Genomic DNA, 26,383 nt, shown 5'->3' with positions numbered 1-26,383 from the left:
ATCTGGTTATTCTCTTTATTCTTAAAAAAAAAATTTCAAAATGTCTTGAAATGGGACAAACAATAATATTTATGGAAAAGATTAAAAAAACATATGTACATTTAGCGAAGATTAAATAAATTTAAAATTAAGGGTTGACCTAAATAAATTTTATATTTTCTAATTAAAGTTAAATAAGTTTATATTTAATAGAATATTATTTTTTAATAACAAAATATTATTTTTTATTAATTTTAAATATTAAAAATTATTTATTAATTTTAATTAAAATAAAATTTAAAAACATAATGAAAATATTATTTAATATTAAAATTATTTAAAAAATAAAAAAAATTTATGAGACGTTAATTTATTTCAATTAAAATGCATAAAGACTTTAACTTAAAATTTAATTTTGAATATATTTAATAATTGTCAAAAGTACAGAGACACGTTTTGATTTTTTATTTTTATTATATTCGTCCTCCTTTCCCTCATCATTCACTGCTCACTCAAATAAAGCCGCCAAATAAAATGTGCTCTTATTATACGATACAAAACCCACAGCAAGAGTTCCTCTTCCTCTCTCTCTCTGCTAGTGCTAATCTCTCTCTTTCTCTCTTTTGCTTTCATGGCTTTTGCTGCTTCGATCTCTAACACATCTCGCATTCTCTCTTCAAGCGCATTGTCTCTCCACACCAAGCACGAGAAGAAGATCTCTTCTTCTTCATGCTCAGCTTTATCTTCTCTCTCTCGTTCTCCTCTTTTCAGGTATTTGTTACTTTGTGTATTTTGGATTTTTGTTGTTTTGTTTTCTGTTTGTTTCCTGAGAAAATGGAGGATTCTAATACGAATAGGACATGCCTGCAATTTAGAACACGCGTCCGTTTCTTTAAGTAGACTACACAAGGCCAAAACGATGATTACTTCAGCTTAGATTCAGTACACATGCGTAATTTGTTTTAGATTTGGTTTAGAGGACAATAGAAAAATGTATTAATGGAAGTACAATTTCGTTTCCAAATTTTACATTAATCTTTGCTTTAGCATTTTTTTTATCAATAGCTTTTCTCATTCTTGGAAAGTATAGATGCGGATTTCCATTTGGTGAGGAGGTTGTTGCTGATATAAGACAGGCTGAAAACTGTGAATTGAAAACTGGAAAAGGTCATAACAAGTAAAATTATTGAAATGTCTAAGGAGTGTTGCGTAGAAGAAATGAAAGAGAAAAAAAAGGAAATGACGAAGATATTAGAGTTGAATTGGCAACGATTAAGGCCATATTCATTGGCTGTTTCTCATGTAAGATTTATTTTATAATTGATGGGTTTTGATGCCCTTATAATTAAATTGATAATTCAAAGATATGTTGAAACTCGTAATTCGTTAATGGTTAGTATTAAGTATTAACTAAAATGCATGATGGGTTGCACTAGATTGTTACATTTCAATGCAGCAGCTTATTTGTAGGATTACAAAATCGCCATTTATCAACCGGGCTTTCTTTTGTTGAAATGTATAATTATGAACTCTAAGGAATGTGGCATAATTGGCTTGATGGCTAATAAGATGGTTGGTTACAATGAGGCATTAGCACCGGATGATGGTTGGTTGGAAGATGGAAAACGTAACTCTGCAGGTGTTTTTCCTCCAAAAATAGCGTGATTCCCTCTTTCCTTTCTTTTTTGATTTTTCTCTCTCTTTCTCCTTGTCTTAAAAATGAGAATATGATGCTTATATATCCCCTCAAGGTTTGCCCTAAAAATAGTCTCTAAAGGGATAAAGACAAAAGGTGTAAAAGGTATGAAAATAAAAAATTTTTCCATATCAGCAAATCTGCCAGCGCCATCCCACATGCCTCATGTTGATTTAAGTTATTTCCACATGCCTCATATTGATTCGGAGGAGGAACCTTTAGATTCTGCACGACCAGCTACACGGGGCATGTTGAAGCCCTTGAAACTTTCAGCGTGTTTTGTTCCGAAATCTCTATTTACACGACCCAGTGTGAATTTACATGCTTCATGTGGATTCCTGCTGGCTGACTCTTATCTTCACACGACCCTCAACAAGGGGCATGTTGAAGCCCTTTAAACTTTCGGTGTGTTTTGTTCCGAAATCTCTATTTACACGACCCAGTGTGAATTTACGTGCCTCATGTGGATTCCTACTGGCTGACTCTTATCTTCATACGACCCTCAACACGGGGCATGTTGAAGCCCTTGAAAGTCTCGGCTAAACTTCTTCTTTAAGCGAATTTTCTTTATTTTTTACACCACTTTAGGCTTCCAAATCATTTTGAATTTCTTCTATATGGACCTTTTTGCCTTTAAACCTTATTAAAAGCTATCAAAAACATTAAAATTTTGAAAATCAAATATAATGAAACTAAAATTAACAAACTGACTAAAATAAGTATTAAAAGCATAAAATTGTTAAACTAAAAAGGCAAAATGAATGCAAAATTACCCTAAAATACTTATATAAAATGAGTTTATCAAGAGGCACGAATTTCAATTGAGGTAAAAGTTTTGGGAAATGAGAATTGGAATGGTTTGAGAGGCTACGGAGGGATTTGATCAGAGAGTAGTCTATCGAGCGCCGATGAGTCATTACATAACTGAGCTTGGCCGGTGGCGACGACATAGATGGAGGAGGATGAAAGAGATGAGCCCTTGCCACCTAGGGTGATCACTTTCACTTCACCTCTCTCAGCATTGAAAGATTTTTTGTTTAAGAAAGATGGGAGAAGCAAGGCCTGTTTGTGTTAGGGTTTTATCATTCTTTCATAAGCCCCAACCCTGATGAGCAAAGCAATCCAAAGATCCATCGGTTGTGCTCTCCTGCTCGTTGAGTTCGCCTCAAAGAATCAAATCACACTAAATTAAAATTTTGGTCTGATTTTGGTTTAAATTTTGATTTAATATGTTTTTTGATATTTTGACTTTAATGTAATTTGGATTATGTTTAATTTTTTATTTTTAAAATAATTTTATATAATTATTTTTATAAAAAATATACTTAATTAGTAATTTTAAATTTTAAAATAATTTATTATTTCATAATATGTTACATATATATTTTTTCATTATTTTTAAATTATATAATTTTTAATTATAAAATATATATATGTATAATTTAATATTACACAATTAATAATAACTAAAAGATATATTATATAATATATTTATATTATTATATTATATAATATACTTAATCTTTAATTATATAATATAAATATAATTATGAATTAAATATATATTACATTTTTATTTAAGAATTATAACATCATCATATTTATAATTAAAATTATTAAAAAAATAGAGGAATAAAACATAATATTACGAAATTTTTAATTCACAATTATACCAGAAAAAAATATATAATTATAGTAAAAGTATACAATACATTTAAAAAAAAAATATGTATAACTTTATTATAAATTGAGTTTTTGTACGGTTTTAATTCTGTAAATAGCTAAGATCAAGTAAAAGTATTGAAATAAGTTTAATTTTGTATGATTATTCAATTTAATTCACGATTCAAGAACTGTGCAATATTCTAATACTCAGAATGTCCATTTGGAGATTTTATTTTAAATTTTTTTATGTATTTTACAAAATATGTATACTAAAACTAAATCTCAAATTATTATTGTTGGGAACTGACCCAGTCAAGAGCCGGTTCCAATCTAGTTTCAGGCCTTTGATTGGGTTGAACTGAAAGTGCCTTTGAGTAGTCAGTTTGAACTGATTTCAGTTCGTTCATGGTTTTTAATGAGTTTTGAAGAGGTTTCGATTTTGATTTTTTACTATTATGATTTTGGTTGGCCTCTACTTCAAGACATTTTAGTTCGATTTCAGTTATGATTCAAATATTCATTTTAAATCAACATTTTTAAAAATTTTAAATTCTATAAAATTATAATTAAAAGATCAACATTTATTTTAATTAAATAATGTCATGTTCAAACATCCAATAATTATTAAATCGACTATTCATTAATTGGTCTAAATCAGAATATATAAATAATTTCCTTTACACAAAAAGTTTAACAAACCCTTATTTATATCTCAATTCATATTTATTGTATAAAATTATAACATTATTCATCTTAAATCAATACAAATAAATTCTCTTATTTAATCATTTTAAATCAATCCAAATAAACTTTCTTATTTAGTTGCAATATTCTTCCATCTCAATTTCAAATCTTACCAAATTTAAAGTACAAGTAATTTCTCATAAATAATTTAAAAAATCTATAAAAATTTCAATTTGCATACAAACATATTTTATATAATATACATGTATCAATGTAGCATTTTAACTAATAATAAATGATGTCCCAAATATGTCCAATAGGGGGAGGGTTAATTGGACTAAAATAATTTTTCAGTTTTTGCTCAAAACCTCTTTAAAAAATTGTGATTTGGTTCAACAAAGTACTCTAGTGTGAAGTGAGTGAATAAAATGATTCAAATAAACTATTGATGCTCATTTAACTCAAAGTATATTCAGTATACTGATCATGCAGAATATATCATAACTTAGTAAAAAAAGTAGTAAAGTGATTCAAGTCACAAAGACAAAGAAACATAGCGAAGCAGATTATATCAAGATTCAGAGATAAATCAAGAATCAGACGCTTTCTAGCACAAGACAAAGTTAACTCAATTAAAAAATAAATTTCATGAATTTAAAGAGTAAGGGTTAAGAAAATTGAATACTAAATTTTTATAGTGGTTTGGCTTAACTAGCCTACATCCACTTTCTAAAAAATCTCACTTTAAGTCTTCATGCCACTGTTCTTCTCTTTTAAAAGTAAGAGACAAAAATCTTTTACAAATCTTCATACCAAAACTTTTACAAAGTAACTTTTAACTTCACCAAGTGTTGTTCCAAACACTTTTACACAATCATGCTTCAATAGGTGCTTGAAATACTTCTCATAAATGCTAACAAGGTGTTTAAAACTCACTCTCACTCTCACTTATTATAACAGAATCTATAGAGAAGAGATGGGTAGATATGCCAATTATGAGCAATAAAAACAATTGGAGCACTTTGAATGGAAGCTTTAATGACTTTAAGAAGTTAGAAATGCTAGAGCAATTTTCATTAAGTGCAAAATAGCCAAGATTAAGTGTGTTTATAGCCTTAAATAAATTTTGACCATTCGAGAACTCATTTAAACGTTATAATTTCAAATTTCGAGAAAATAATCATCATTTTGTCATTTTCTGCAATGTTGCTGGGTTGAGTCGGTTAGCAAATCAATTTATTTACCATGAGTAGTAGTAAACCAGTTAGCATATGAGAAAAACTTTTATACTTTACTTTAAAAAAATAAAACTTTGCACCAAACCAAAATTAAATACTTTTAGGCTATTCAATTATTAAAAACAAGTTCTAAAAAGCTATTCAATGATTAAAAACAAGTTCTAAGAACTTAGGATAAAAATTTGAGAAAATAACATGATTTCATTAGCTCTAGTCCTAAATTTTTTTCTCAAATATTCTTAAAATTCTTAAACTTTACTCAAACTATATGTACCTTCAATCTGATTTTCAATGTAGCTTGGAATATAACATTTTTTTTCTTTGTCTTCCTTGTTTTTAATTCGTATTGTGATATTTTAGAATGTAATCTTTTCTTTAAAGCATAAGTCCATCAATTTCATGAATCTTTTACTTTATTCTTAGAAAAATACAATACAACACTTAAAGTAAGTTTAGTTTGATTATAGTTGAGTTTTGCTATTATTAAAATTCATGCTTCTTTAAGCTCATGGGGTCAACAATAAATAATTTCATTTAGGGGAAAAAAATCATTATTATATAAAATTTTCTTCACAAATAATAATAATAGCAGAATTCATAAAAATTCACCAATTAAAAAAAATTCTTTTTAGATATTTCTACACCTTATGCACCAAATAATATATTTTTGAATTCATTAAATTTTAATAAAATTAAAAATCTAAAGTATGCTAATAAAATTTAAGAATTCATAAAAATCATGGCGCAGCTAATGGCGCAGCTTATTTGAGAATGGTATAAGAATTAAAAATGCTCACAATTATATACATAATTTAGGAAAAATATTAAAAAAGACGAAAATTTTAAAAACTTCAAATTTAACCTAAAAATCTAAAATATGGTAATAAACTTCAAAAATTCATAAAAAATTATTGTATATTTTATTCTAGAAGGTTCTAAGTTTAAAGGTGCTCAAAATAATCTATATAATATTAAAAAGTAAAAAAAGAAATTAAAAAATTTAAATCAAGCCAGTTCTAATTTGGATCTGCTGGTTCAAACCAGTCGGTTCCAAATCTAGTTTGGCAAAGAGGAATCATACTCTTTAGACTGATTATAGTCCATTTCAAAAACCGGAACCGTTGGCCTGGCCGGTCCTAGTCAAGTTCACGGTCCTAACAATGGGAACACTGATTTGGGCTTCTTTTTCCTTTTTAAACTTGGAAATTTTTTATTTTTTTGCAAGCATTTTAAAAAAAATATATTTTTTTATGCGCATCCCACTTCACTGTTTACAATTATTTTAATATTCAGCTCACCTGTTAATAAATATGGTTTGAAAAATTAATATACCCAAGGGAACAGTAATTTTGGGAGGTTTTTTTTATTTTCCTTTAATTTTTTTAAATATTTACTTAAAAAAATACTAACTAACCTATCAACAAATTTAATTTGAAAAATTAATACATAATAAAATTGATCGAATTGATAAGTGATATAGTGACATATTTATCTTTAACGAGGAAAAACAAATAAATATTTTGCATAAATTTAAATGCTTAAACCTTTAATTTTATTAATTGAATCTGGGATGTGGGTTTTACAATCAAATTAATTTTAAAGAGAAAAATGAGAATTTAATGGAAAACCAAAAACCAAGAAAAGATCATTGAGGTGAAAAATATGATTAATGAGAAAAAACAGTAGAGAGAAACAATGAGAGAGAGAGAGAGAGAGAGAGAGAGAGATAACAAATAAGGTGGGGAGAGGGAGGAGTAGATGGTAGGGAAGGGGGAGGGAAAGAAGGAGAGCTTAGTATCTTGGTGTTGAGTTTTAGAGTCAAAACTGTTTTTTTTAATAAAAATATTATTTTAGATACTATTAAAAAAATAATTTAAAATTTTTTTATTATTTTAATATTTTTATTACTAAAATTTATTAAATATAATTTTAAATTATTTTTTAATACTCTCTAATTAATATACTTAAAAAAATAATTTTCTTAATAGTAGATTCAATAATAATGTCAAATAGTTCTTAGTATCTATTTGATATTGAATTTACATGGCTTAAATTATTTTTATGAATAAAAATATTATTTTAAATATTATTCAAAAAGATAATTTTAAAAAATTATTTTATTTTTTTAATATTCTTATCATTAAAATTTATTAAATCTAATTTAAAATTATTTTTTAATTAATATATTTTAAAAGATAATTTTTTCAATAATAAATTTATGAACACTCAATCCAGCAGATATTCTTTTATAAAAAAATAAAATAAGATAAAACTAAAACCTAACAGTAATAACAGTAAAATGCAATAGTCTTAGGGCCTGTTTGGATTAACTGTTGAATACAATTGATAGCTGTTAGCTGATAGCTGTTACTGTTAGCTGATAACTGATAGCTGATGATAGCTGTTTTATATTAAGTGTTTGGTAAAATTATATTTAACTGTTGCTGTTAATATATGAAATGACTATTAGGGGTATATATCATATAATTTATTTTATTATTTAAATAAATATAAAATTATAAATTTATTACATTATATTATTTATTTTATTATTAAATTAAATATATAATTATTAAATTAATATATTATATTATTTAAATAAATATATAATTATTAATCTTTTATATTATATCATTTATTTTATTATTGAAATAAGAAAATAATTATTTTTTTAAGATAATTAAATAATTTTAAAAATATAGATAAAATAATAAAATAATTATTATTGTTAATAAAAAAATTTATAATTAATTTTAAGTTTTTGGATATAAATAAATATTTTATATTTTATGTTATTAATAAAAAATATTTTAACAAAGTTGAAATACGTTAATTAAAATGTTAAAATAAAAAATAAAAAAATAAAAATATTAATAATATTAATTTTTAAGTTAAATAAAAAAAGATAATATGGTCAAAATAAAAAATAAAATCATATCAGCTATCACCGACACAAATTTCTAAAAATAGAGTGATACAACCGCAATAATGAAGATCATATCATATCAGTTGCCCATCAGCTATCAGCTCTATTCTTTTAAGCTTGTCAAATATCATAATTTATCTATTTGGGTATCTATCAGCTATTAACTATATTCAATAGGTAAATTAAACACCCTGTGGAACAGTAAAAAATGTTAAAATCGTGTCGTCGCTTCCATCAGCAAAATGACAAAAAAGATTCCACTCCATAGCCTTTCCTGTATCACGTGTATCAAATATAATTTATATTTTTTAATATAATAAATTTTAATTAAAATACCAACTTAAAATCTCGAAATATTTATTTTTATATTTTATATTTCTTAAATTCTATTATAATAATAAAATATTTTATATTTTTGATAACTAACTTATATAATTTAAAAATAAATTAATCAATAACTTATTTTTATCATTTTAAAATTATATTAATTTAAAATAAACATAATAAAAAAAATTATTTTTCATTATGGTTTTAGATGATAAATTTTGTATGAGAATCAGCATAAAATAATAAAAAATAATTCCTATATTTATGATAATCTAATAGGGTTTCTGCTAAAGAAAATATTTTCTAGATTGCCATATACGATTTAAAGAGTCTTTTAAACTTTAATTCAGTAAAAAGAATTATTAAAATTTTAAAGAATTAATAAAAAAAATTTTAGATGTTAAAGTTTTTTTTTTGATATAATAATTTAATTATTAAAATAAAAAGTTAAAATTTTACAAATTAATGTTTTCAATTTTTAATACTAATAATAACGATTAAAATATGATAAAAAAATTTATAATTTAATGATAAAAACTAAGATATAAAATTATTGACCAATCACATCAACAAGAATTACTCATTACTATAAAATCATAAAAAAATAAATTATATATTATTTTATTATTATTTTAATCATCAGTCAAGTCTACTTTTACAATACTTTTGTTAGGCTGCTTGTTTGTCTAAAACAATGGTTTGGAGGCACAACGCATCGGTGATCTGAAAAGCCAGAAAGAATAAATAAATAAAGTGAAGAAAAATCTATATTATAAGATTTAATTAAATTAAAATTTTATTATTATTTTATTTATTTTTATTTTTATTAAAATTTAAATTGATTGTAATTAATTTTCCATTTTAATGTTGAAGATGAACGCATATAAAATTAATATTCAAATGCAATTAGCATTTTAAATTAATATTTAAATTCAATTATTAAGTATTTATCTTAATTAATAGTTATTAATTATTTTATTTTAATATTATATAATTAAAATTATAAAGTAATTTTAATCGATTTTATTATTAATTTAATATATATATATATATTAATTTAAAATTAAATTATATTAGACATGAATAGAAAAATTGAAAATTAAACTAAATTTAAATTGAAATACTAAAAAAAATAAATTAAAAATTAAATATATTGATGAGATTTTATTTTATTTTTTCAAATAATAAGAGCAAAACTATAACCGCACACACAGTTTAAATTAATCGGTTCGAGGTAGAGGGCCATTTTTCAAACAATGGCGGGCCCATTTTCCATCGTGAAGCACATTATATATATATATATATATATATATATATATATATATATATATATAAAATTTATTTATTTATATTATAAAATATTTAATTAGAAGTACAGTCAACTTTTATATATTTCCTTATTATCAAGAGTTTTATAAATCTTTATCTATATATTTTACAACATAAAGATGTAATAGCTTCTGAAACTCATAGCTTTTATGTGTTAAACTATATCTTTAGCTGAAGCAAAAAAATAAAGACAAGAGATGAACTTTGGGGCTTAGTAAGTAAAACCCTATTAGGAGAAGGAAAACATTTATATATATACATGTGCAATGTAACAACCACAAGATGTTCTCATAGTGCAAATAATTCATTTTAAAGGTAATTCATGCTACCAGTGATTTTTCAGTTATCATATATGTCCAATGTGTTTCGTCCGTTAAAAGAGCTTGTAGAACTTCCTCTTAACATAGCATAACTTTTCCTTCACTTCGCTTTTCTTTCCCAATGAGAACTAGTGGGTCATCCATGAATTATCAATACATCACAGCTAACTTATGCAGCATACTTGTGAACATTATATACATAGTTACATATATAATCCTAGAGATGCAAAATAACTAATAACATATATCATGATGCATGGATGCATGTGTATGTCATAGGAAAATGTTTATTTAAGAGGAATTTAATAGGTTCTATACACTTAGAGTTGTTGGACTCTTTTACTTGCCTAATGCTAAACCCCTCAATCCATTGTCTTTAAGTTCTTTATGCTTTATCTTTATGTCTACAAGGGAGGGTTATAAAGGATCTTAATTTAAGACTTAAATATAATTAGCTAAATTTGGATTCTCAGTCAGTGCAGGTTTAGCAACTGAAGTCTTAAACTTTAGTGGCCAAAGGCTGCCATGCATTGTTAGTCCATTATACTGTTTTTAACTTAAAACAATTGATAATAGTTCTTAGTCCATTATACTATTTTTGACTTAAAACAATTAATAATATTCATTATCAACTTAATTCTACACCTTTTAGCTTATCTTCCATAATCTCCATATTAAACCTAAAACAACCTTAAACCATATCTAAACTATTTATTTAGCAAAATGAAAACTCATAACCATTAATCAAACTAAGAAAAAGGACAAGAAAGCTTGCCACTTTTGCAATGGCTTTTAAAGAAGGAGTTTCTGTCGCTTCTTCTTTAACTAATTTAAGGGATGAGAGAAAATAGTACTCTTTACCTTTTTTGTAGTGATTCTCCTTCGTATAGAGGCTAAGGTAGGGTATTTTAGAGGGAATAAGAGAGAGAGAAGTGGAGAAATAAGGGAGTGAGTTGTGAGACTCTCATAACTTTGGTTTTTATATTCTATCTTGTACCAATTTCAATGATTGAACTACCTTTTAATCCATTTTTTCTTATTCTCCTTCCAAACACATCTTCCCTCAGCCTTTCTTTTTTTTTGAAACTTCGTGGGGCGTACCCTGTCCGGGTATGAATTCTGACAACCCTAGGTGTGGGGTATTATGGTTACATCTAAATGCAAGATCACGTAAAACTTTGTCGCTAGAGTATGCACCGCTGGGTTACATGTTCTTCGGATTATAGTGAACTTAACATTCTCAAAGTAGTTAGATAACTTTAAGACATTAAGAAGAATTCCCTATATAGTAATTGAATAGACCTGGTCGCAAAGAGCATTAATGACAATAGAAGAATCTTCCTCCAGAATTGACCTTCCAAAACCTAAACAAGAAGCAACCCGAGTTGCGTCTTGACACACAATGCTTCTAACAATAAAGGGTCATGGATATATGGCCAAAGACCATATCTCCAATCAATAATTCTCCCTGTATGGTCTCTAACTGACATTACTGTAGCTCCACTATTATTCTTTTGGTCAACTGTAGCATCAGAGTTTAATTTAATCACATTCTCCAAAGGAGGGTTCCACATTGGATGCATCAACTCTTAAGGAGGAATGGAACGAGATTCAATATAAAAAAATATTATAAAAAATATTTTTTAAAAATATTTTTTATAAAATAAATAAATGCTTAATGAAAAGAACTTCTCCAGTACAATAGGATATGCTGAAATCTTGAGATTGCACATCTTTTGATGGGGATAAAGAATTGGCGTCTCAATCAGGCTCGGTACACTTTTAGAATTATAGTCAATTTTAACAATCTTACAAATTCAAATATTGAGATAAACGTTGAAGTGATTGTCAAGCAAATCACTTCCCTTATTTTGCACGTTTTAGCCCATATTTAGACCCACTGAAAATAAAAAATTAATAAAAATAAAAATTTTATTTATTTCATAAAACATAATTTATTTATAAAAATATTTTTTATAAAAATTATTTTTAAAGAAAATATGTCATAAAATATTTTTTATTATTTAATTATAAACACTTATATATATTTTTATTTTTTTATAAAATTATTAAAATAATTCTGAAAATGACATTATCTTTTAAGAAGAAAAGTCTTTTTTTTTTTATTCTGCTTGTTTTTATAAAATATTTATTACATATTCTCACATTTGAACACTTAAAAAATAAGTTAAAAAAATATTTCTCATATCAAAAGAAAAATTAAATTATTTTTAAGGAAAATAACTCTTTTGAAAAGAAAATATTATTTTAATCTTATTAAAATATGAAAACACTTATATATGTATGATATAAATAATATTTTTATAAAAAATATTGTTTAGAAAAAAAATTACTTAAAAAGGTGCAAACATTTCACAATTTTTATCATGTGATTCTTGTAAATTGATATTTTTCTTGTTAATTATAAAAAATTTATTAACTTAATAAAAAAATAATTATCACAAAAATTATATGCAATGAAATTAATAATTTTAATTTAATGCAATTTACATCTATTTTTTTATAATTTTTAATAAAATTTGCTACATATATAATTTATTTATTGAATTTTAAAAAAGTATTATTTATGTTTTTTAAAGTTTTAAAAACTTTTTCGTTAAGTTGGTAAATTTTTCATAATTAACAATTTTACAAAAAAATATCAATTTATAAAAATCATATGAGATAAATTATAAAATTTTATTAAATCATCTTTTTTGAAAAATTAATTTTACTTTATAATAAAAATAAATAATCATAAAATATTTTTTACACTAAAATTATTTTCCATGAAATAACAACACTCCTAAAAATTTCCTTTCGTGGTGCTAAAGATCACATACGGCTATGAAGTCATATTCAAGCTTTCTCCAACAAAAAACTTGGAAATATTGCCTTAACAATTCAATCATGTAATTGATAAGATGAAAATAAGTTAATGACAACTTCACTTCGTATATGCCAATCTCAGCGGCCTGTGAAACCCAACAGCCTATCGCACACGATATTTTGGCAATTAGATTTACGGATTTAGTGGATTTTGAATAGGGCTAAAAAGGTAATTTCATTATTTTAAATATGACATTTAATTATTTACTTTCTCAATTTCATTTTAAGTGATATTATAGAATTTTTTTCCTCATATTATTTATCATTTTAAAAATAAAAAAAAATTAATTATTTTTTTTAACTTCATTATTGTCTATTATTATTTTTAATTTATTTATCTATTTTTATTATTTTTTTATAATTCAAGAATGTTTTAATTAATTAATTATTTATTTATAAAAATAAATTATCTAGTTATTTCCTGTACTCTTAATAAAAAAAATTTCAAAATGTCTTTAAATGGGACAAACAATAATATTTATTGAAAAAATCAAATAAACACATGTACATTCAGCGAAAATTAAATAAGTTCAAAAATTAAATGTTGAACTTAATAAAATCTCATATTTTCTAATTAAAGCTAAATAATTTATACGTAATAAAATATTATTTTTTTTTATTAATTTTAAATATTAAAAATCATTTATTAGTTTTAATTAAAATAAAATTAAAAAACATAATGAAAAATTATTTAATATTAAAATTATTATATTTAAAATTTTATTATTTAAAAAAAATTTTATTATTAAAAATAATATTTTATGACACGTTAATTTATTTCAATTAAAAGGCATAAAGACTTAACTTAAAATTTAATTTTGAATTTATTTAATAATTGTCAAAAATACATAGACTTGTTTTGATTTTTTTATTTTCCTAATATTATATTCGTCCTCCTCTCTCTCATCAATCATTCAGTGCTCACTCAAAGAAAGCCGCCAAATAAAATGTGCTCTTATTATACAGTACAAAACCCACAGCAAGAGTTCCTCTTCCTCTCTCTCTGCTAGTGCTATTCTCTCTCTCTCGCTTCCATGGCTTTTGCTGCTTCGATCTCTAACACATCTCGCATTCTCTCTTCAAGCGCATTGTCTCTCGACACCAAGCACAAGAAGAAGATCTCTCCTTCTTCATGCTCAGCTTTATCTTCTCTATCTCGTTCTCCTCTTTTCAGGTATTCGTTAGTTTGTGTATTTTGGATTTTTGTTGTTTTGTTTTCTGTTTGTTTCCTGAGAAAATGGAGGGTTCTAATACGAATAGGAAATGCCTGCAATTTAGAACACCCGTCTTTTTCTTTAAGTACACTACGCATGGCCAAAACGATGCTTACTTCAGCTTAGATTCAGTAGACATGTGTAATTTGTTTTAGATTTGGCTTATACGATAATAGAAAAATGGATTAATGGAAGTACAATTTCGTTTCCAAATTTTACATTAATCTTTGCTTTAGCATTTTTTTATCAATAGCTTTTCTCATTCTTGGAAAGTATAGATGCGGATTTCTATTTGGTGAGGAGGTTGTTGCTAATATAAGACAGGCTGAAAACTGTAAATTGAAAACCAGAAAAGGTCATAACAAATAAAATTATTAAAATGTCTAAGGAATGTTGCGTAGAAGAAATGAAAAAAAAAAAAAAAGAAAGGAAATGAAGAAGATATTAGAGTTGAATTGGCAACGATTAAAGCGATATTCATTGGCTGTTTCTCATGTAAGATTTATTTTATAATTGATGGGTTTTGATGCCCTTATAATTAAATTGATAATTCAGAGATATGTTGAAACTCGTAACTCATTAATGGTTAGCATTAAGTATTAACTAAAATGCATGATGGGTTGCATTAGATTGTTATATTGAAATGCAACAACTTATTTGTAGGATTACAAAATTACCATTTATCAACCAGGCTTTCATTTGTTGAAATGTATAATTGTGAACTCTAAATAAAACGTCTAGAGGAATGTGGCATAATTGGCTAGATGGCTAATAAGATGGTTGGTTACAATGAGGCATTAGTACCAGATGATGTTTAGAAACGTTTCAGGGTTGGTTGGTGTAAGAAGCTAACCTATAAGGGAAAAAATTATTAAGACTTGTTATTGTTTGTAAATTTGGAAGGAAGAACTTTTATTTTTATGTTTGTTCACATTAAATTGTTTTCTCTTCATGCTTCAGTTACATATCAACACTATTTTAAATATGCCATTGTAAATTCTCTGCATACGGACATTATTTTGAAATATAATCATTGTCTTATTCACATGGGAAGTTCTTTCTACCAGTTGTCATGTTTTTTTATGCACATTTGTATTTTCTCTGTATGAGTTTATGACCAATCTAGAAGGGCATTTTTTTGGGTTCCTTGTCATGCTTATCCTAATTCATACTCTTTCTTGTCAAAAAATATTTTTTACTGGACACTTTTTGTTGCTAAATCACATATGAAAGTATTTGAACATTGTCTTATGGAGCTAATGGAGAATGACATATTCCTTTCCCTGAGGTCTTTTCAATTAGTGAGTGACAATAATGCTGGATTTGAAAAGCTACAATATATGGTTTTGAACTGTCCTCTTAAGTTAGAAGCTCAATTCTTTTCAATTGTTAGGAACAAACAGCTGAAGAATTTGCTTGGCCATTGTTTCAGGACAGGTTTTGTTTCCCAATGGGGAAGAAGGGATTCGGCATTTGGCAATGTCTCTTCTTCAGTTAAAGGTACATTGCCTGCTTTATTCTCTAGTGTAAACTCATGCACACAAGGTGGTAATTGATAACTACAGAAAAATTTTTTACATGTATGAATTTCCTCCATTGTTTTTAGCTGTTTTACTTGATGAATCCAAGGAAAAGGTTTACCTTTCAAAAGGCGATATGTGGTCAATCCATAAGTTTGGTGGTACTTGTGTGGGAAGCTCTGAGAGAATCAAGAATGTAGCCGAGATTATTATTAATGATGGTTCAGAGGGAAAGTTGGTGGTTGTATCAGCAATGTCAAAGGTGACAGATATGATGTATGACCTCATCTACAAGGCACAATCAAGGGATGATTCTTATATTGCTGCTGTTGATGCTGTTTTTGAAAAGCATAGATTAACGGCAGTGGATCTTCTTGACGGGGATGATCTTGCAACTTTTTTGTCCCGGTTACATCATGATATTAACAATCTTAAAGCCATGCTTCGCGCAATATATATAGGTATTAAACCCCAACCCCACCACCCCCCAGGTCTCTCTCTCTCTCTCTCACACACACACACACACACTCACTGGTTGGGTGAATGGATGAATATTCATACCTATGTAGGCAAGCATATGTGCATATGCATGAGCAGGGATTCAACATAATCAAGTTGTTTTATTTTTAATTTTTATTGTTTTTTTAAATTATTATTGTGTGAGCTGTGGTCCATTGAGGCCATTGGTATTTGGTGATCATTTCTCCTCATTTGTCATGGTCCTCAATTTCACATTAGTGGCAATCCTTCTAAACACGCATTATTTCTCATTTTTTTACCCTCAAGGATTATGAAATAATGAAAAAGGTGTGCTTCTTGAACTTATTGAGGAATGCAGTAGGAAAGGAACAAATAATAATGTGAAGTTTTTGTGCACTTTGTACACATGTATATACAGGCTTCATTCATGTTAAAACAAGGTGCTGCTCTGTTTTTCGTCTTTTTTGGATTTCTACTGCCTAACAACTTTGTTAATCTATTGCAGCTGGTCATGCAACAGAATCATTTTCTGATTTTGTTACAGGACATGGAGAGTTATGGTCTGCTCAAATGTTGTCATGTGTTGTCAGAAAGGTCCATTTTTTATTTGCTTTCAAATGCAGAGTACTTGTCAGTTGTGGCTTGTGCAAATTATCTAAGTACTATTTAATTGCTTTCTGGTGCAGAGTGGGCTTGATTGCAAATGGATGGATACAAGAGAAGTGCTTATTGTAAATCCTACCAGCTCTAATCAAGTTGATCCTGATTTTGTGCAATCTGAAAAAAGACTTGAAGAATGGTTCTCAAGAAATCCATGTAATATAATAGTTGCAACTGGTTTCATTGCCAGTACACCTCAGAATATTCCCACAACTTTGAAGCGTGATGGAAGTGACTTCTCTGCGGCTATAATGGGTGCTCTGTTGAGGGCTCAACAAGTCACCATTTGGACTGATGTTGATGGGGTCTACAGTGCAGATCCAAGAAAAGGTTTGCGCTAGGTCTTATTTAAGTGCTGTCTGTAAATGGGATTCCTTTGCATGTGATGTTTGCAGAAACCGCTACAATTCTGAATAATACACTCTGAGAATTGTTAAGAAAACAAGAATTGTGTGTTTAGATGGAGGCTAAGGAGTCTTACTTTTCTTATTCTTTTAAATTTTTTTTTCCTTGCAGTTAGTGAGGCTGTGATACTGAGGACATTATCTTATCAAGAGGCCTGGGAAATGGTAACTTGATCCCTCCTATTGTGCCTGTCAAAGTTGTTTCCAATAGATAACTGCATGTTTCTAAGATTAAGTTCATGTGTTTATCCAGTCATATTTTGGAGCAAATGTTTTACATCCACGTACTATTATTCCTGTTATGCGGTATGATATTCCAATCATGATAAGGAATATTTTTAACCTGTCTTCACCTGGAACAATGATCTGTCGGCCTACTCTGACTGAGAATGAAGATGGCCAGATGTTGGATTCCCCTGTCAAAGGTTTTGCGACAATAGACAACGTAGCCTTAGTGAATGTTGAGGGGTGAGCCATTCATGGTACTTTGTATCTATGCATTTGCTGTATTTATTTATTTTAATGGCAATTTTTTTTTCTTCATTTTCATTAATTTTTCTCTTCTTGTAGAACTGGAATGGCTGGTGTCCCTGGTACTGCTAGTGCCATTTTTGGTGCTGTGAAAGATGTGGGAGCTAATGTAATTATGATATCCCAGGTACTTATGTTTTCTAAGTTTAGTGTTTACAGTTTTCTTAGTTGACATGGACACTTAATTTGATTTAAACTTAATTTATTGAAGGCTAGTAGTGAGCATTCTGTATGCTTTGCTGTGCCTGAGAAGGAAGTAAAAGCTGTTGCAGATGCTTTGCAGTCTAGATTTCGTCAAGCTTTGGATGCTGGACGACTTTCCCAGGTGCTCTTTTAGATTTAATTTCACAGTTTGACTTAATTATTGACTATTAATAGAAGATCTATGACTTTACTGTCTAACGTTTTCAGTCTTTGGTTTTGCCATAGTGGTATAGGATGTTTTCTGGTCATTTCTAGGAAAACTGTTAGTGTTCAATACGCAGAGGAATCACAGAAGGAAAGGAACGTTTCTTTTTTTTTTCCTCAGATTCAACATCTTTCCTCCTGGATGTTTTATATCTTTGCTTAAATACCCTCTCAGTTTCAAGTACGAACTGATTATGTCCTTAGTTCCTGATTCATCATTATGTGCTAAGTTCTTAGTTTATTCGTTATTTAGAACATAGGTTTTACAGCCTTTTTCATGTTTTTACATGTTTAGGAACATAGGATATTGTGTTTCTTTTTTGAACCTAATGTATTGGAATCTTATTTTCTGATATTTATTTTCTCATAATAAGTCTGTTCTTCTCAGGTTGCCATCATTCCAAATTGCAGCATTTTAGCAACTGTAGGCCAGAAAATGGCTAGTACTCCTGGAGTCAGTGCTACTCTATTCAATGCCCTAGCTAAGGTAGAAGAAAGTTATATTTCATTTTTCAAGAAATGCTTGCTTAACTTTCATTAATCCTCCTACTCTGAGTCTTGTTAAAGTTGATATTAAAGTTATATTTCTTCTTTTTGACTACCTCTATTTCCTTGATTCAAGTTTGAAATATATTGCAATGCAGGCTAATATAAATGTCCGTGCCATAGCTCAAGGCTGCTCTGAGTATAATATTACAGTGGTAGTCAAGCGTGAAGATTGTATAAGGGCTTTAAGAGCTGTCCACTCAAGGTTTTATCTCTCACAAACCACAATAGTAATGGGGATTATTGGACCCGGTCTGATAGGTGGCACGTTGCTTGACCAGCTCAGGGATCAGGTGCGTTGTTAGTTGTATCTCTTATTGTTCACTTATCTGTTGACAATTATGCAATAGTTTATATTGGAGCTTGAATGTGAAACTGTATTTATATAGTCATATGATAGTCAGTTTCTGGAAAGATAAGTAAAATTAATTAAAATTTAGAATATTGGTAACTGTAATGTGAGGTTGTGTCATTACTTATTAATTATGTTAACCATCATCTCTTAGATAAGATTGTGGTGCTTACTCCACAACATACATTTTTTTTTTTTGCTGCTCATAAGGAGCAAGTTGTGATGACTCAATGTTTTCAAAAGTGCCTTACTTCATTGTGCTGTGCAGCTTGAATAAGGAACCATGTGAAGGGAAATTCTTGCCTAGACCCTATCCAACGTGGACCTAAGACACCAACATGTGAGACCCATGCATTTAATAGGTGGGTCTCATCATACATCTTGTGTCTTAGGTCTATGGTGGACCGGATATAGGCAAGAAAATTATCAATTTGAAAGTGCTTGGTAAAAGAGAAGAAACACGTGTGCCGAGAGACAGGGCCCTTGGGGATGTTTAAACTGTATTATTCCTTTAGAGACAAGAGGGAGAAAATGGATAGTTTTATTGAATTTGGGAGTTGCTCAATCCTATTGTTAGAGGCATGTTGGGAATGGAATCCTTTGTTCCTTTTTAGCTAACTACGTTGGATAAAATGGTTGTGGAGGTAAAGTCTAGAGAGCAATCATGAATCTGAGTTGGTAATTGGGGCTAAAAATTGTCTGGATCACTTTAAGAAGACGAATATGAAGTTGGGGGAGCTTATGAGATTGGGTCATGGAAATACATTAGAAATGAATAGAAAATCTCTCCTTTTGTTTCTGGCAGTTTGGTTTCGTTCCCTAAATGATCCTTGCCCTGACCTATTTGTGGCGTTGACAATGGATAAGGAAACTTTGATGAGTTATTGTTTGTAGTTTTCTTTAGGATGGTCGATTTGGAATATGCCTTGAGGAATTTTCTGGGTAGGAAGGTAAATGTGCAGTTATTGCAATAAATGTAGGACCAAGTTCTCTAAAAGTGTGATGGATAAAATCATATTTAATTTTCAGCTAAGAATTTTGTGGTTGGACAATTGATTGCGATTCATACCCTCATTACGAATAATTCTGCTGTATTGCGGCTTAAAGACAGTCCTGGAAGGTCATGGTATCATCTATACAGATCCCACTCAAAAACCTTTCTGATATAAATAGCTTATACCTTTTCTTTTCCAAGTCTATAAACCCTGACTTGCAGAGAGGAGAAATGAACTAGTTTTTGGGAGATGCACTAAAGACTAAAGTTTTTGATTAGAAATAAATTAAAATCAGTTTACAAATATGCTCTCAACCTTCTCTGATAGGTATTTGACATGGTTTTGGACTAGGTTTCGGGACATGCACTAAAGACTTAAAGGTTTTGATGAGAAATAAATTAAAATCAGATTATAAAAATACTCTTATAGATATTCAACACGGGCCATGCTAAAGCCCTTCAAATGGGAAAAAGAGCTAAAATGCTATCCAATAGTCACTTGTCTTCAAATTTGACAACATTGGTCTAATTGTAAGATATTTTTTAAATGCTGCAATTCAATCTAAGCAAATTTTGTAATTCCTTTTGCAGGCAGCAGTCCTTAAGGAAGAATTCAACATTGATTTACGTGTCATGGGAATTACTGGCTCAAGGAGAATGCTTTTAAGTGAAGTGTAAGCCTTAAGCTTCATGCTTGCATATGAAGTTCTTGCCCGTATGACATGATGAAGGGACCACTGTTTGCTTTATTTGGGAAATCATCTAACCAAATAATATACCCCACATGGATTATATTAGCCATATAAAATCAAGGAATGAGCCTTCAAGGATGTGCTAAAGTAGTAGGCCTAATGCAAATTGTTATGATACTTTGAATATTACTGCAAAAGTAGAAGTTCAAATGTGGGAGAGCTGCTGTGAAAAAAGGCATTAAACATTATGAGGGTGGGTTTTTGTTTGCTGGTTTTACAACCCCGCAAGTGCATGGATCGCTAGCAAGTAATAAAGTAGTGAGTAGAGTATCGTTCCACGAGGAATTTAATTAGCAAGTACCAAGTTATACAACAATTATGACTGTTTAGGCTACCGAATATAATGGGAGTGTGAATCTAATTTGTCTTGAGCACTAAAGACTAGGAGAATGATGAACTTAAAATGAAACAATCTATTAAAACAATTCCAGAATTAAGATTTTACACTTTAACCTTATTATGGATTTAATCTTGTCTATTCATTGAATTGAGGATCGCTGCTTTGATAAAAATTAATTCTAAGGTATCCTAGGTCCTCTCTTAAGGCACCTAAGATGTGTTTCAATTAGAGCTAAACCCTACTTTCATTAGTGATTAGTCCTAATAAAAACTCTTTAAGATCTGTAATTAATTATCGAATTCCACGAAGGATTTCAGCCTATTTCTAGGTCAGATTTCCTAAGTTTAATACTCCGATTTTCTAATACTAACTTTCACCTTTCAGTTTTTCAATTAGTATCTTATATCATGTCTAAGTGAGTACAGGCACATAGCATGCATTAAGAACATAGAACATTAAATCAAAGAACAAAACTTAAATCCAATAAATAAAACTCAACATTTGTCCATAATAATGATTACAAGCGTTACTCTCCTAATTCCAGAATAAAGAAACTACTCACTCATGGTGAGTTTAGCAAACATAACAAAAGTGAAATAAAAGAACATAAAAACAGCCTAAAGAAATAGAATAAAAAAACTGAAGAGAATCTGCAGTTTTGAACTTGTGGAACTTCGGCTGAGGGCTCCTCCCTGATGCTAATGCTCTGTTCTTCAAGACGACTTTAAGAAAGTGATGAAGATGTATGCGGCGATTGAATTTGGGATTCTTTCTCTGTTTTCTGCTGCTTCTATTTATATTCAATATCCTAGGATTAGGTTTTTAGAGTCTCCAAGGCATCAGAAGTCTGTTTTGAGTGTAAAAATTGGAGCTGGAACCAAATCAGGAAACTGGCTGTCGGCTGATACACAGCCCGTGTGCCACTACACGGCCCAGGGCCGTGTAACTTACTGAAACTTGAAAGCTGCTTCTCGTATTTGGACAGAAGATTACACGGATCTTGGCCAGTTACACGGGTCCAATTACACGGCCTGTGTTCTGCTGTTCTTCTGGGAATTCTTCAAGCTTTGCCAGGCAGAATATTACACGGGTCTCCATAGGTTATACGGGTTGTGTTACACGGCCTGTGTACTTTGTTTCTTCTTTGACTTCTTTGGTTTTCTCCTGGTAGCAAGTTACATGGGTCTGTGGTATGTTTACACGACCTGTGTAAAGTGTATCAGCAACAATGCTCTTCTCCTTGAGTTTTTCCAAGCTTTCTTCTTTACTCCTATGTTTTGGAACTCCCTTAAAACACCTGAAAATATGCAGAAAACATAGAATTCAGTGCAGAGTAATGAAATTTACAAAAGTTAATGAATTTGATGATTATGCATGAAATTACCTATCTAAATGCTATGAAATGCTGTACAAATGTGCTTAAAAACATCTATATAATACAGGTGTATCAGTTTCCATTGGAACTTCTAATTGCAAAACTGACATGAATTAGCTCTTCCTTTTCCAAACCCCTCTCGCATTATCAATGATACCCCCAAACCTTCCCACTAGATTTGGCATGGCTTAGGTGGTCTAATCTGTGTGGGTGATTGGAGCCATAGTTCCAAAAAGAACATCTTGTTTGAGGCTCTTGGTTTACATTTTTTACTTGGTTTGAGCTTCTGCGAAAAGATATGCACATAAAAGATTATGTGACAATGAAAACCATGCATTTGTTAGCTTGGATCTGGAAATCATCAGTATGGCAATAATTTGTTGTGATCAGACAAACATCGAGTTCTGTTAATTGTAAGCATGCCAAAGTTACTTGCATTTGAGTAAGTTTCTTAATCGTCTTTATCTTTGGTTGTAGTGGAATTGACTTGTCAAGATGGAGAGAACTTATGAAGGAGACTGGTGAAGTGGCTGACATGGAGAAATTCACACACCATGTGCACGGAAATCAGTTTATTCCAAATACTGTTTTGGTAGATTGCACAGCAGACTCTAATGTTGCCAGCTGTTACCATGATTGGTTACAAAAAGGAATTCATGTGATCACCCCTAACAAAAAGGCAAATTCAGGACCACTTGATCAGGTAAAATGAATTGTACCTTGGCAATGCTATTTAGTAAATGCGTGGTCCATCAAGAAGGAAAAAGAAAAAACTAAAGATGAGACTTAATTTAGAATTTAGTTATCCAAAACTAATGAAAGTAATGGCATTCAAGAAGATAGTGGGGAAGAGAGAGAAAACAATAATAATAATGATATTCCAGTTAGAGGTAAGATATGCCCTGAAGGAGAGCCAACATTCCATGACTTGAATGAAGTTGCTGCATCTTATGTCTTAAGAATCTTCTATTGAATTAGCCAATAATTATGGATAGAAACAATTTTCTTCATTATCGACCATGATATATAGTTATCTTTCACCTTGTTAACCTTTTACTTGAACTGATACTAAAGAGTGCTGCTCCTATACCCTTCTTTATGCCTTATTTTGAAGTTTCAATGACTTTTTTTTTTAATAAATTCAGTATTTAAAGTTGAGAGCTCTTCAACGTGAATCCTATACACATTACTTTTATGAAGCAACTGTTGGAGCTGGTCTTCCAATTATTAGCACTTTACGGGGTCTCCTTGAAACTGGAGATAAAATATTGCAAATTGAAGGAATTCTCAGGTAAGTCCTGTTTGCTTGTTTAGTGCCCTGAAAACTAGCATGAGGACCACTATAATTACTTGATAAACATATTTTTTGAGTTTCTTAAATTGTTGTACATTATTCAATTCAAAAATATGCATCTTTTGATGCTAGTGTTCTTTTCATAATTTGTTGTTGCAGTGGTACTTTGAGTTATATTTTCAACAACTTCATAGGTGCACAATCATTTAGTGAAGTGGTGGCACAGGCAAAGCAGGCAGGTTATACTGAACCAGATCCAAGGGATGATCTATCTGGAACAGATGTTGCAAGAAAGGTATTTTGTGAAATTTATTATTATTATTAGTATTTTTGATAAGTTCACTAGTTGCCTATATCTGTTCAACTGCTTTTCCATGTCAGTCTTATTATATTACTGGGGATGCATCAGAGACCAATGTTACCGAAAACGTTGCCCTCCCCTCTGAATAGCGGTTCAGAACGCACAGTCCAGAATGTCGTATGTTAGAGTACGAAAACATAAAAATGGACGATCCAAATTTTCTCTTTGATATGCTAACTTTACTTAAATAGAAAGTTAGCTAGTGATTTATGGTATTTAGTTACCTTAAAACTTTACATCATAAATTTTAAAATTTAAATTAAATTTTAATTGGCTAAAATTTTTGGAAAAATATTAAACATTCAATCGATATAAACTCCATTATATTACTCAACAAATTTCTGCTCTTATATATATATATATATATTCTAACGATCCGAATAAGTATAATTCGCCGTACCATGACTCCAAATAGCATTCCAATTACACCTACCCCCGACGTACTCTATATCTAGAAAAGTACTGTATTCCGTACCCATACTCGTCCCACGAACTAAAGTGAACTATGAACTAGGTAATGTATCAGACAATAGATGTCCCAACTGATGGGCAATGGAGTAGGACTTTCTGCAAGTCTGAATTTTTTGTCAAACTTTTTTTTTAATTCCTTGCCATGCTGATCTGATTGGATTTGGTGATTAAGAGCTCTTTAATGGCCGATTTTATTAGCAGCCAACAAGTAATTAATATGAAGGCTTGCTGTGTGATAGAATTAGGCAGGACAGCTCACTACAACCTTATTGCTTACGCACTTCGCTTATTACAATTTCCCATACTAAATACAATTGCATATGCAGGTGATTATTCTTGCCAGAGAATCTGGTTTGAAGTTAGAACTTTCAGATATCCCTGTTCAAAGTCTTGTGCCTGAACCATTGAGAGTAAGATTTTTTTTTTTTTTTCAAATTGTTGTTATTATCTGAATAATACACTGGGCTTACGATATTAGTTTTCCTTTGATATGATGGTTTTGATTATTATTTCAGGCCAGTGCATCTGCTGAAGAATTTATAGAGCAGCTACCTCAATTTGACCAAGACATGGCAAAGGAAAGACAAGAAGCTGAGGACTCTGGTGATGTAAGTACATTAGTCTCACATTTTTTAAGTATCTGAATTCTGCAACTTCAATGGCAATTTACTTTGAATTATTTTTTTCTATTCTGAATCCGTTTTTACCCCTGTAACCTAAAGGTCTTGCGATATGTTGGGGTGGTGGACGTGGTGAGGCAAGAAGGGCGTGTTGAGTTGCGAAGGTATAAGAAAGATCATCCATTTGCACAGCTTTCAGGTTCTGACAACATCATAGCTTTCACTACTACAAGGTACAAGGAACAGCCTTTAATAGTCCGCGGACCTGGTGCTGGAGCTCAGGTGACAGCTGGAGGAATATTCAGTGACATTTTACGACTGGCTTCATATCTTGGTGCTCCATCATAATAACCTCAGCTTTTCTATACGTGGTTCCATCTACGGAGACCTGAGTTTGTGCTTTTGTCAACGTAGTTGTAGCAGTGTTTTTGCTCTAGTTTTTGTATGCTAATGAATGCTTTGCAAATAGAGGTGCTTCTTTTACATGAACAGCTTTTGGTGCAAGAGTAGTTTTGCAACCATTTATGGGCTTTGGTTTCGTTTTCTTGCCCAAGGCCCTGTAGCTCTTAAAATTGTTAAGTCTATTGCTCTCAGAAATGCTCCTTGAGAATTCAACAAGAGGCTTGAATTGAATGGTGAATAATATAGGTTAAATATGGTTCAACCTGGTTTGGTATGTGCTTTTTCTTGTGATCAAACATCGTCCCCTGTTCATTTAGAAGTTAATACTCGGTGTTTTAGATTTTGAGATCTTATTCCTTTATACCTCAGACATCCATTTTCAAGTTCCACGTATGTTAAAGTTCATTAGATTGCAAGCAAGAAATGGCTCAACAGGGCAACTTATGCAGACAAACTTAGGGGTGAGCATTGTAGTTTGAAAAATAAAAACTTAATAAATCAAAATTTTTAGCTGACCAAATCAAATAGAACCAAATTAGAGAGAAAACTAAACTGAACTAAACAAACTAAAATTTTCAATAAACCAAACTAAATCGAACCAAATCC

General features: G+C 29.6%; 1 protein-coding gene across 3 annotated transcripts; it reads left to right on the top strand.

Annotated features, from left to right (window-relative positions):
* Nucleotides 1-499: 499 nt before the first annotated feature.
* LOC110647893 (bifunctional aspartokinase/homoserine dehydrogenase 1, chloroplastic) lies at nucleotides 500-26,051 on the top strand. 3 transcript variants are annotated; one of them, XM_058137877.1, is made up of 18 exons: nucleotides 500-750; nucleotides 15,700-15,767; nucleotides 15,874-16,248; nucleotides 16,773-16,861; nucleotides 16,954-17,257; nucleotides 17,444-17,496; nucleotides 17,585-17,799; nucleotides 17,902-17,989; nucleotides 18,074-18,187; nucleotides 18,659-18,757; nucleotides 18,915-19,109; nucleotides 20,754-20,836; nucleotides 23,107-23,332; nucleotides 23,775-23,920; nucleotides 24,083-24,218; nucleotides 25,082-25,165; nucleotides 25,271-25,363; nucleotides 25,478-26,051. In XM_058137877.1, the coding sequence occupies exons 1-18, from the start codon at nucleotides 611-613 to the stop codon at nucleotides 25,721-25,723; spliced, it is 2,754 nt and encodes a 917-aa protein (XP_057993860.1). In that variant the 5' UTR covers nucleotides 500-610; the 3' UTR covers nucleotides 25,724-26,051. The 3 variants fall into 3 exon arrangements, with proteins under 3 accessions (XP_057993860.1, XP_057993858.1, XP_057993859.1); XM_058137875.1 differs by lacking the exon at nucleotides 500-750 and adding an exon at nucleotides 13,998-14,227 and having other exon boundaries at nucleotides 15,661-15,767; XM_058137876.1 differs by lacking the exon at nucleotides 500-750 and adding an exon at nucleotides 13,999-14,227.
* Nucleotides 26,052-26,383: the final 332 nt, after the last annotated feature.

The sequence above is a fragment of the Hevea brasiliensis genome, chromosome 16 (assembly GCF_030052815.1).
Source record: "Hevea brasiliensis isolate MT/VB/25A 57/8 chromosome 16, ASM3005281v1, whole genome shotgun sequence".
NCBI classification, from domain to species: Eukaryota; Viridiplantae; Streptophyta; class Magnoliopsida; order Malpighiales; family Euphorbiaceae; genus Hevea; species Hevea brasiliensis.
This window is presented reverse-complemented; position numbering and strand designations above follow the sequence as displayed.